Below are 12749 nucleotides of genomic sequence, written 5' to 3' on the forward strand. Positions count from 1 at the left end.
AGAAACCAAACCTGCTGACACCTTGGTCTTAGACTTCCAGCCTCCAGACCTGTGAGAGATTAGATTTCTGTTGGTGAAGCCATCAGTCCATGGTGTTTTGTTAGGGGTGCCCAAACAGACATGGAGCGTGGAGATACAGTGCTGAGAAGGCCTCAGTGGCTGCTGGGCCAAAACAAAAGCCAGGCTTGATGGCGACTCCGCCTTAGAAAGCTTGCTTCGTTCCCAGTGGCCCACACTCATGTCACTGCCAACTCCACGGATGGCCTCCATCTGCATTCTGCCAACTCCTTAGTACCTCAAAAGTTTACAGCAGCCAAAGACAAAGGTCAGTGATGGCAGCCACCAGGACACTCAGCTATGCTGAGAGCAATGGGACTCAAACCTATGGTGGGAGAGACAGCAAAAGGGAGGCTGCCCACCTCTGACTGGGGCCCTCAAACAGCCACTCCCATGAGCTGCAAGGCCCCAGAAATCCATGTAGGTCGATTCTGACGACGGTTTGTTGAGTACCTGCATATTGTGGGCATTAAGCTATGTGATACAAAGATGAATGGATCTTGGGCCAGGCATGGTGGCTCACACTTGTAATCCCAGCACTTTGGGAGGCCGAGGTGGGTGGATCACTCGAGGTCAGGAGTTTAAGACCAGCCTGGTCAACATGGTGAAACCCCATCTGTACTGAAAATACAAAAATTAGCTAGGCATGGTGGCGCATGCTTGTAGTCCCAGCTGCTGAGGTGGGAGGATCACTTGAACCTGGGAGGTGGAGAGTGCAGTGAGCTGAGATGGTGCCACTGCACTCCAGCCTGGGCGACAGAGTAGACTTTATCTCAAAAAAAAAAAAAAAAAAGATAAATGGCTCTCAGGGCCTAGTAGGTGATCAGATAGTTAAACGTGCAATTACCCCACCATAATCTACTTGTAATAATGGAAGCCTAATCAAGATACCGAAGCAGAAAAGGGTAGTGAGTAATTAGTTCTGTCAGGAAGCGGAAGTTCAGTGAAGGCTTCAAAGAGATGGTGTTATCAGCAGGATTTTCAAGACAGCACTGGAGGCCACAAGCAAACAAGAGGCTGAGAAACGCAGTCTAGACTGACTTGCCAGCAAGGTGGAGAGGTTTAAGAATGCGCAGGGGATTCACCAAACTAAATGCCGTAGGATGCTGTGGAGTGAGGCAGGAAATGGGACCGGTCAAGCAAGAAGGCCATAGAACACGCAAGGCTTCATCTGCCGGCTGAAGAGCTTGCCCTCCCCAGCCCCCCTGGATGGGAGAGTAAAAAGCAGCTTTAAAACAGAGAAACCACCAGGTTGGGCTTGTGCTTTAGACGGACTGCTCAGGGCTGGTCGCAGTGGCTCATGCCTGTAATCCCAGCACTTTGGGAGGCCAAGGCAGGTGGGTCACTTGAGGCCAGGAGTTCAAGAGCAGCCCGGCCAACATGGTGAAACCATCTCCACTAAAAATACAAAAAAAATTAGCTGGGTATGGTGGCTCACGCCTGTAATCCCAGCACTTTGGGAGGCTGAGGCAGGTGGATTACTTGAGGCCAGGAGTTCGAGAGCAGCCTGGCCAACATGGTGAAACCCCATCTCCACTAAAAATACAAAAAAAAATTAGCCTGGTGTGGTGATTCATGCCTGTAATCCCACCTACTTGGGAGGCTGAGGCAGGAGAATCATTTGAACCCAGGAGATGGAGGTTGCAGTGAGCCGAGATTGTGCCACTGCACTCCAGCCCGGGTAGCAGAGCAAGACTCCATCTCAAAAAAAAAGGACTGAAGGACTGCTCCTCAGACAGCAGGGACAGGGAGCGTGCTGGGGTAGAAGGTCAAGGCCAAAACCCAAGCACAAAATATCAAAGGCCTATGCTAAGGTGGAGCAGGCCTCCTTTGAAATCTCTTGTTTACTTGGACGGGTCCTACCCTTCTTCTCAGCCAGGCTTGGAGAATTACACCCACCAGTTCACTGAGGTTTTAAAAACGAACCAGTAAGAAGCTGAGAGAGGAAACTAAGATACTAATATGCTGTGCAGGAAACACAGTGTCCCTGGACCCCAGCAGTTAGTGATATATTTCTTGAGAAACAAACCAAAATAAGCCACTGAGTTTGCCAAGATAAAAGCAGCGTCGCTAGCGGCCTAGCCAAGGGGAGTCTTACTGTGTCTCTGGCCTATTTCCTATTCATCAAGCTCCATCAGCAGCTCAAAGCCTGAGCTTGACACAGGACTGGGCTGCTCTCTTGCCCCTTTCATCCCACAGGAAAGCTGGACGCCCAACCAGCAGTTCGGGCACATTGGAGGGACTTAAAAGTGACACTTGCGATGACAGCCAGGATTCCCATTTAGAATCCTGAGCCTGGCTATTTCCAGACACGAGCCACACCCTCACTAGGCCGCATTCTTCTCTAAAGCTGAGTCACATTCACTTTCACCCCTTCCCCAAAGCACCTTCCGCTGTGGTGCAGGAGGAAAGATCAGACAGGCTTTACTGCTTACTAGCTGTGTGACCCTGGGCAAGTTACTTAACCTTTCTGAGCTTGTCTCTTCCTCTATAAAATATAGATAATAATAACAACTCTATATTGAGGTTATATATAAGGAGATAATATAAATGCTAAAGGCCTGTACTCATTTTTTTTTTTTTTTTTTTTTTTTTTGAGACAGGGTCTCGCTCTGTTGCCCAGGCTGGAGTGCAGTGGTGCAATCATAGCCCATAGCAACCTTGAATTCCTGGGCTCAAGCAATCCTCCTACCTCAGCCTCCTGAGTAGCTGGGGCTACAGACATGCACCACCATACCTGGATAAGTTTTTAATTGTTCTGTACAACTGAGGTCTCTCACTATGTTGCCCAGGTTGGTCTTGAACTCAAAATCACTAGGCTCAAGTGGTCTTCCTGCCCTGGCATCCCAAAGGGCTGGGACTAAAGGTGGGAGCCACCGTGCTCCCACCTTGAGGTAGTGAAGAAATTTATTGAGGGTAGTGAAGAAAAAAGGAGGGGGAGGAGCAGCTGGAGAAGGAAACGAAGGAAGAGAAGGAGAAGGAATTCTGGAGTCAGATGATGCTGGGTTCAAATCTCTGCTCAACCATTTCCTGGCTGGGTGACTTCAGGCAAGTTACTTGCCCTCTCTGACCCATAGTTTCCTCCTCTGTAAAATAGGGATAATACTCCCTATCCTTGCAAAGAGATTTCTGAAAGAAAACAGATAGTCTGAAATCAGAGCCACTGCTTTCTCATCCCTGAGTGGCACGGGGAAAAATCTGATTTACGTTCGAATCCTCCTGAGCAGCCCGGCTCTGCCACCCTAGATGAGGGTGAACACGGCGAAGCAAAGAGAGGCCTGTTTCTAGGAAGCCAGGGCTCCCCGCCACACTCACATCCCTGGAAACACTGCTCTCCTTCAGTAATTCCCAGGGGAGGCTGCTGAGCTCCCTGCAACTCAACTGCATTCTCCCTGGACAAAGGAGACGGGAGAGCCTGGCTCGTCTCTCCCTGGCCCCAAACATCTTCACTTATGAACGGGAGAACACTCCCCGTCTGCCCTGGCTGGGGAGCACTGGGAGATGTGGAGCATGCATTTGCTAAGCGGACCCTAAAGCACTGCTTCCTGACGTCTTAGGACCCTCCAGAAAAGACAGGTTATTTTAAGCCTCTCCTGAGCCCAAGGCATGAGCAACTGAGACAAATGGCTTCGGGATGAGAACCAGAAAGGTTTTTAAGACCTCTCATTCTGCCAGAAACACACTTAAAATTTAAAATATTTAAAGCTCCTTGCTGCACTTGGGCTCACTTTGTGCTAGGCTTCGGTTCATAGGAAGTCAAAGCGAAACCCCAAACCCTCAAATCAATGGATCACGACAAAACACCCGTCCTCTTCCCCGCTGTCCTGGGCAAGGAGGGACTGAGATGGAGCAGAGATGCAGGCAGTGCTGCTTTCCTGCCAACGGTCTCAGATGGGGACAGACGGAGGCTGGTGCTGAAATCTGTTTCTTATTTTAAGAAGGAATGGGGCAGGGACGGCAGCCAGAGCAGGTTGGTCTGAGGCCCCCGCCAAGCATCCGCGGGCAGGCCAAGTCACCTCAGGTGCAAGGCAGGCAGCTGGCAAAGGGAATGAGGGCTCGAAGAGCAGCAGCTAGGCCCCTGGAAACACTGCCAAGCTGGGGGTGTGGAAGGAGAAACCCACAGTCTCTCGGGAGTAGTTTCTGTATCAGAATTTGGGGTTCAAACATGTGGCCAGGCAGCAAGTTACAGGCCCCTACTATCAGACCACAAAGCACTTATCACCTCTCAGCCTCTGAAACAGAAACGCTGGGGTCCCTCCAGCGCTCCCCACCATCTTACTTTTGCTAGGTAGCTCTTCTTGGCCCAGGCCGTTGGAGGGAGCCAGTGGGGCACTGCCACCCTCGTCCAAGGTCAGGATGAGGGGCACGTCGTCATCCAAACTCACAGCCATGTTCTCTTCTCCTGTGGCCCTCAGGATGTGACGTCCAGGGCTTGAAACACTCTCTGGTTTGAGCTCCCTTTCAAAGTCACTGGACCAGAGGTGCTGCTCAGAAACTCCTCCATGAGAGGCATCTTCTAGGGTTTGAGAATTTAAAAAATAAAAGATAATTATTAAAACACAGCCATGACTGATTAATATATTCTGAAATTAGTGGTGAGGGTTGCACAACCTTGTGAATAAAAACCACTAAATTATACTCTTTGAAATGGTGAATTAATTAGAGCCAGGTGTGGTGGCTCACACCTGTAATCCCAGCACTTTGGGAGGCCAAGGTAGGTGGATCACTTGAGCCAGGAGTTCAAGACCAGCCTGGCCAACATAGCGAAACCCCATCTCTACAAAAAATACATACCTGGGCTTGGTGGTGGGCACCTGTAATCCCAGCAACTCAGGAAGTTGAGGCACACAACTAGCTTGAACCCGGGCGGTGGAGGTTGCAGTGAGCCGAGATCGCACCACTGCACTCCAGCCTGGGTAACGGAGTGAGACCCTGTCTCTAAATAAATAAATAAATAATAAAATGGTAAATCATATCTCAATTTAAAAAAAACTGGCTAGTGGGGTACCTCACATCTGTAAACCCAGGATTTTGGAAGGCTGAGGTGGGAAGATCGATTAAGGCCAGAAATTTGAGACCAGCCTGAGCAATATAGCAAGACCCTATCTCTATAAAAAAATTTTTTTTTAAATAGCCAGTTGCGTAAGCATACACACAGAAAAAATAAATACATATTTAAAATACAAAAATAAATAAAATTCGCTGGGCAGGTGGCATGCACCTGTAGTCTCGGCTACTCGGAAGGCTCACTTGAGCCCAGGAGTTCAAGGCTACAGTGAGCTAGGATTGTACCACTGCACTCTGGCCTGGGCAACAGAGTGAGACGCCATCTCTGAAAAAAATAAAAGAATTAGACTGGGCGCATTGGCTCACACCTGTAATCCCAGCGCTTAGGGAGGCAGGCAGATCACAAGATTAGGAGTTTGAGACCAGCCTGGCCATTATGATGAAACCCTGTTTCTATTAAAAATACAAAAGTTAGCTGGACATGGTGGCACACTCCTGTAATCCTAGCTACTCGGGAGGCTGAGGCAGGAGAATCACTTGAAACTGGAAGACGGAAATTGCAGTGAGCCAAGATGGAGCCACTGCACTCCAGACTGGGTGACAGGGTGAGACTCGATCTCAAAAAAATAAATAAAAAGAACTATAGAAAAAATAAAATAAAATAAAATAAAAATAAAAGAATTATTACAGTATAATAGCATTAAAATATGGAGGAGGGGAATGCTGTAAGAACAAATACGGAAGTCAAGGATAATTCTGTCTAGAGAGTGAGATTAGGGCTAATATGTTCTACCTCCACTTCTCTTTATATTTATTTGTAAGTTTTGTAACAACTTTAAAGAAAAAAAATAGGCCGGGCACAGTGGCTCCCACCTGTAATCCCAGCACTTCGGGAGGTCAAGGTGGGAGAACTGCCTGAGCTTAGCAGTTCAAGACCAGCCTGGGCAGTGTAGCAAGACTCCATCTCTACAAAATAAAAAAAATTAAATTAGCTGGGCATGACGGCACGCGCCTGCAGGCCTAGCTGCTTGGGAGGCTGAGGTGGGGGAAACACTTGAGCCCAGGAGCTGGAGGTTATAGTGATCACACCACTGCAGTCCAGCCTGGGGAACAGAGTGAAACCCTGTCTCTAAAAAAATAAAATAAAAGGCTGGGTGTGGTGGCTCATGCCTGTAATCCCAGCACTTTGGAAGGCTGAGACAGGCGGATCACCTGAGGTAGGAGTTTGAGACCAGCCTGGCCAACATGGTAAAACCCTGTCTCTACTAAAAATATAAAAATTAGCTGGGTGTGGTGGTGGGCCTCTAACTCCAGCTACTCAGGAGGTTGAGGCAGGAGGATCGCTTGAACCTGGGAGACAAAGTTTGCCGTGAGCCGAGATCACACCACTGTACTGTAGTCTGGGCGACAGAGTCAGACTTCATCTCAAATAAATAAATAATAAAATAAAATGACACCAAAAAATACAATTCAAGTAACAGTTAATCCTCAATGAGTACTTACTATGAACGAGGGACCCTACTAGAACTCCGTAAGTTAACCGAAAATTCTTAATAACCTCATGAGATAGGTAGGCTTACTATCTCCCTGTTACAGGATGGGGGTGGGGGACACTTCAGGCACCGAGAGGTTAAGCATCCTGCCCAAGGACCCACACAGCTAAAAAGAGCCAAGCTTTCAACTATACGGTCTGACTCCGAATCTGTATTCTTAGCCATTACACTAGAATTCCTCGAAGTCTGGACTGTGTATTTAGGTAGCTCCTAGCTTCAATCACCAATACATACTTGCCTGAAAATACAGATTTAAAATACATCTTTCACTTTAGCTTTACCAAGCAGCCTCTCAGGAACAATTAGAAACATACTTCCAAAATGTATCAGTTTTATATCATTTGTACTATTCTTACATAGGAGTTGTTCTCTTAGATTTCAGTGTCTGAGGAAGCAGACAAGTGTAGTCTTTTTAAGTGATGAGTGTTTTTTAATACAGTAAAAGAGCTCATCTTTAACTCCAAATTTAAAACACTCAGAACAGCCAGGCACAGAGGCTCACGCCTGTAATCCCAGCACTTTGGGAGACTGAGGTGGGTGGGTCACCTGAGGTTAGGAGTTCAAGACCGGCCTGGCCAATACGGTGAAACCCCGTCTCTACTAAAAATACAAAAACTAGCCAGGCATGGTGGCACGCGCCTGTAATACCAGCTACTTGGGAGGCTGAGGCAGGAGAATAGCCTGAACTCAGAAGGCAGAGATTGCAGTGAGTCAAGATTGCGCCACTGCACTCCAGTCTGGGTGATAGAGCAAGACTCCATCTCAAAAAAACAAAAATTAAAAAATACAACATTCAGAGCAGCCAAGCACGGTGGCTCACGCCTGTAATCCCAGCACTTTGAGAGGCTGAGGTGGGTGGATCACTTGAAGTGAGGAGTTTGAGGCCAGCCTGGCCAACATGCTGAAACCCGGTCTCTACTAAAAATATAAAAATTAGCCAGGTGTGGTGGCACCTGCCAGTAATCCCAGCTACTGGGGAGGCTGAGGCAGGAGAATTACTTGAACCCAGGAGACAGATGTTGCAATGAGCCGATCGTTCCACTGCACTCCAACCTGGGAGACAGAGCAAGACTCCGTCTCAAAAACTAAATTAAATTAAAATTTAAAAATAAATAAGTAAAACACTCTGAGCTAGCCTGTTACAGCTCCTATTTATGCACACTCCCATTTCCGCTGAGGACCAAACAACAACAACAAAAAAAAGACTCAGCAGATCTGACCACAGACCTTTGAACTTGCAAACAGCAGCAGGTTCCTTCCTCAAGCTGTGGGCTCTGGGCTCAACCCACTTCGCCTCCTAACCAACCTAGTCAATTGCAACTGGGCAACTGACTTCTTCCGCGAATCATTGGAGCAACTCCGAGCAAAGCCTTGTGCATCCACAGAGAGCGGTACATCTTTCTAAAACAGGGCAGCAAAAGTAAACACCGTTCTACTTGCTGCTAAGCTCTGTAGCTCTGTGCCCAGCACACTTCCTGTGAGTTTTTTTTTTTTTAAGTTTCCTCCAGATCTGGGGATTTATTTTGCTTTTAAAAGTCTCAGCAGTAGAGAGGCAGAAGAGGAAATACCAGATGAAACGCTACTATTTGGCAGTCGTAAGAATTACGGTTGTATTATCTTTTTGGTTGAACTTTTTACCACAGATATTTTCAAACATACTCAATACTTAAACTTCCCTGTATCCATTACTCAGCTTTGACAGTTCTCTCCCATATTTGCTTTGAAGGTAGGAGAATTTATTAACTCAACAGAGAAGAGGTTTCTTAATGTTACCATTATCATAATGGGTAGTGGTTTCCATGTTTTAACTCATGGCTGTCCAACCTTTTGGCTACCCTGGGCCACACTGGAAGAACTGTCTTGGGCCACACATAAAATACACTAACGATGAGCTTAAAAAAAAAAAAAAAAAAAAAAAAAAAAAAAAAAAAAGAGGTGCAGGGGGTGGGGTTCGTGTATAATTTTCATATCTGCCACACAGATAAGCTAAGAAGTCCTCCAATTCAGAAGGCTGGACTCGGTTGTTTCACTGTTTAATATATGACTGCTTGTCTGCCTGTATTGTCTTTGCTGATTGGTTTCAACTGGGGTGATTTTTGCCCCCACGGGGACATCAGCAGTGTCTGAAGACATCTTTGACTGGCACAGCTTGGGAGTGGGGGGATTGCTGGTGGGTGAATTCTGGGGATGCCACTGAACGTGCCACAATGCACAGGTGAGACTTGCAGAAACAAAGAATTACGTGGCTCAAAATGTCAACTGAGCTGCTGTTGAAAAATCCTATCTCAGCCTATATCCCCACTTTACGAATGAGGAAATTGAAGCTTGGAGTGATTAACTTGCCTCTTCTAAGTTTCAACCCAGGCAGTCTGAACTCAGGGACCCTCCCTGCTTAACCATCACTCTACATACACCTACGACTAGAACAAGTCCCCCGATTTGAATTCAAACACATCATTTTTCCAGGGAGACTAAAATGAGGCCCAGAGAGGGGAAGAGACTTGCCCAAGGTCACACAGTGCAGAAGCAGGGCTAGAACCCGGGATTCCTGAGTCCCGGTTCTGAGCGAGTCCCAGTCCAGTGTTCCCTCCGCAGGCTTTGCTTCCGCCTCTAGAGAGAACCCAAATGGCCAGCCCTGAGGAAAGGGCCCAGGGGAAGAGAGGGCCAGCTGCCATCCCACGGTCCGCTGGGGCAGCTGACCCGGGCACTAGACTCCTGCGGGGTCACCTGAGGGCGCCAGGGAGAAGGGCGAGGGAGGGAGGAAGGAGGAGGCAGGAGCGCCGGCTCCAGCTCCACGTGCTCCCACCCGCTGGCTGGGCGCCCACGTGAGGGTCGTCCCAAGAAGTTGGGGGCGAAGAGAGGGGATGCAAAGCCCCCGCCCGGGCTGGACGGAGAGAAGCGCGCCGGAGCCTTCCCCGCGGCCCCTCCGGGCCCGTCCAGCCCACCTCCCACACCAGAGTGCCACGCCACAACCCCTTACTCCGCGCCCTCTGACCCCTGGTCCCTGCCCTCTCCCTCGGGCCAAGCCCTCGCATCCCTCGGATTCTTACACGCGCCGCCCCAGCAACCCGGAGCACACGCCGGGGTCCGCACCGCGCAGCCCAGCCCTCCGGCGCCGCCGCCAAAACCTAGAGCCCGAAGCTGTTGCTGCCGCCGCAGCCGCCGCAGCTGCAGCTAGTTCAGCCACTGCCACCACGGCAGCTGCGCCAGTTCTCCCATCCGCCGCCTACCGTCCTCTCAACCCCGCTGGCTCCGCCCCTTTTCCCCTTGACAGCGACCTACTGGCTAACTGGGATACCGTGATGAGTTCTAATTGGTCATATCTCACGTCCTTCCGCAGGTCTCGCCCGCTGCCGATGCAGTACTCCCTGCCCGCCTCCTAAAGAAGGGGCGGGACGAAGAATCCACGCCCCTTTCTCCTCCCATCTGCCCCGCCTTACTCTTTGAGGCCAACCCAGAGGGAGTCCCAAGTCTTTCTATTGGTGAAAGGTCAAAATGACGGTGCTTCTGATTGGTCAGGCTTCAGGAGGTGGGTAACAACTGAGCGGAACAAGGAATTGAATGGTGAAAAGAAACGTCAGTCAGACGCCGAGTCCCGCCTTCTGAGATTGGCGAGTAACCTAGCAACGCAGGGACCGCGGCGATAGCTGTGGCCAGGGAAACCTGGAGCCTTCAGAGCAGGTGAGTAACCAGGTAGGGAAGGGTTGCGGATCGGGGGAGATGTGGAATGGGGTTCAGCTCGCTGCTCTCTGGCTTCCTGAGGAATCAGTGGCCCCCGCTGCGATCCCGTCTCAGCTTCAGGACCCTGTTCCTCAGCCCCAGCCTCCGTCTAGACCTCTCACTCCACAGCCTGCAGGGAGCCGGCCTCCATTCTCCCCTTTCTTCCTGCCCACTTCAAGGCCCCACTCCCCCATCCCTAAAACGAGGAGGACACCAGTCAAGCAGAATCACATCGTAGTTAGCCTATGTCAAGTCAAACAAGTGGGAGGGAAGTTTCCAAGTCCCCTGCCATTCCACCCAACGGCCATACGTTCCTCGGTGAGCATGCATCTCACTTCAATGTTTAAATCAGGTTTTGTGTTGTTTTGTTTTTGGCGGAGCGCCGTGGCTCACGCCTGTAATTCCAGAACTTTGTGAGGCTGTGGCGGGCGGATCACTTGAGGTCAGGAGTTCGAGACCAGCCTGGCCAATATGGTGAAACCCCATCTCTACTGAAAATAAAAAAATTAGCTGGGCGTGGTGGCGCACTTGTAATCCCAGTTACACGGCAGACTGAGGCACGAGAATCGCTTAAACCCGGGAGACCGAGGTTGCGGTGAGCCGAGATCGCGCCATCGCACTCCAGCCTGGGCGACAGAGGGAGGCTCCGTCTCATAAATAAATAAATATATAAAGTAATTTTTATTATACCGCTTTTGCCTTTTGGCCTAACTTTGCAATTTAACTCCCCATCCTGGTCCTTAAGATGTGATCTCAGCCCGGTGCGGTGGCTCACGCCTGTAATCCCAACACTTTGGGAGGTCCAGGTGGGCGGATCACGAGGTCAGGAGATCGAGACCATTCTGGCCAACATGGTGACACCCATCTCTACCAAAAATACGAACATTAGCTGGGCATGCTGGTAGGCCCCTATAATCCCAGATACTTAGGGGGCTGAGGCAGGAGAATCGCTTGAACTTGGGAGGTGGAGGCTGCGGTGGGTGAGCCAAGATCACACCACTAACAAATACTCCAGCCTGGAAGACAGAGTGAGACCCTGTCTCAAAAATAAATAAAGTAACATATAACCTAGCAATTCCACTCTTAGGAATGTGTTGAGAAATGCTGCCTGTATGGTAAATATATTGTTTGCTAAGAAGAACGATGGCAAGGAAAATCTAGCCATGGGCCCCCCGCCCAAGTGGAAAACTACTCGGGGCATTCTAAAGTAGCAAGACAGTATATGTATATCATACACCGGTTAAAACAAGTCTTTAAGCATGAGATGTGTGCGCCCGCCCCCGTGGCTCCCTCGTGGAGAATGCTTTCTGGTTTGTCTGTGATCAGTGGTAAGTAGGCACCAGCTGCCTACCTACTTTATTTTTGTTCTATGAGAAAACACAGAACACCTGTTTGTTAATAATAATCACCCGTTCAGAGAGAATAACTGGGTGAGTCAGAATCTGCCTGAGGCCCTCAGCATGAAATGCCGTCAGCCCCTGAGGCTCTCAGCTCTGAAGGCTGTTGGTCCCGGGATAGTCCCACTTTGCTGTTCTTTCTGAGTGACTGCTTCTTAATGCCTTCAGCACTGCCTGGGTGGGGGTCTGTATGGCCACGCTGGTCTCTGTAGGAATGTACCCCCACCAAGCGAAAACATATGTTCCCAGAAAGACTTAAATATAAATGTTCTTAGCAACATCACCCTTAGTAGCCCCAAACTGGAAAGAAACCAAATGTCATCAACAGGTAAATGGATAAACAACTCGTGATATTTCCATAGAATGGAATATTATTCAGCAATAAAACACGATTTAGGAACAAAATACTAATTATTGCTGTAACCTGGATGAACCTCAAAACATGTTAAGTCAAGGGTTTTGGCCCAGTGGCTCACACCTGTAATCCCAACAATTTGGGAGGCCAAGGCAGGAGGATCATTTGAGCCTAGGAGTTTGAGACCAGCCTGGCAACAAAGTGAGACCCCATCTTTACAAAAATTACGAATATTAGCTGGATGTGGTGGCATGTGCCTGTAGTCTCAACTATTCAGGAGGCTGAGGTGGGAAGATCACCTGAGCCTGGGGAGGTCAAGGCTGCAGTGAGCCATGATTGCACCACTGCACTCCAGCCTGGGTGACAGAGTAAGACCCTATCTTTAGAAAAAACAAAAGTCAAGATTTTTCAACCTTAGCTCTGTTGACATTTTGAGCAAGATAATTCTTTGTTGTGGGGGACTATCCTGCCAATTGTAAGATGTTTAGCAATAACACGAACCTTTACCCACAAGATGCCAGTAGTAGCCTTTCTCAGTTGCAATAAGCAAGTGTGTTTCCTGATTATTGCCAAATGTCTTCTGGAGAGCAAAGTTGCTGCAGGTGGAAAACCACTGTGCTAAGCAAAAAGTTAGATGCCAACGATTACATACTGCATGAT

General features: G+C 49.0%; 2 protein-coding genes across 4 annotated transcripts in view; one reads left to right on the forward strand and one right to left on the reverse strand.

Annotated features, from left to right (window-relative positions):
- The window catches only part of TPCN1 (two pore segment channel 1), a 76825-nt gene extending 66967 nt beyond the window's left edge, over positions 1-9858 (reverse strand). For 2 of the 3 annotated variants that reach the window (XR_745403.3, XM_003932223.4), the window contains exons 1-2: positions 9668-9858; positions 4337-4573 (exon numbers count right to left, since the gene is read on the reverse strand). Coding sequence is in view for 2 of the 3 variants with exons in the window: in XM_003932223.4 (XP_003932272.1) it covers positions 4337-4448 (112 nt within the window). In the remaining variant the exon portion in view is untranslated. Of the gene's footprint in view, positions 1-4336; positions 4574-7844; positions 7863-9667 lie in introns of those variants that run through there. The other variant, XM_074402193.1, reaches the window with a different exon arrangement.
- A 342-nt stretch (positions 9859-10200) lies between these two features.
- The window catches only part of DRC10 (dynein regulatory complex subunit 10), a 31864-nt gene continuing 29315 nt past the window's right edge, over positions 10201-12749 (forward strand). The window contains exon 1 of the mRNA XM_003932225.3: positions 10201-10298. The gene's annotated coding sequence lies outside the window, so the exon portion shown is untranslated. The remainder of the gene's footprint in view (positions 10299-12749) is intronic.

This window comes from Saimiri boliviensis, chromosome 7, assembly GCF_048565385.1.
Source record: "Saimiri boliviensis isolate mSaiBol1 chromosome 7, mSaiBol1.pri, whole genome shotgun sequence".
In the NCBI taxonomy this organism is placed as follows: Eukaryota; Metazoa; Chordata; class Mammalia; order Primates; family Cebidae; genus Saimiri; species Saimiri boliviensis.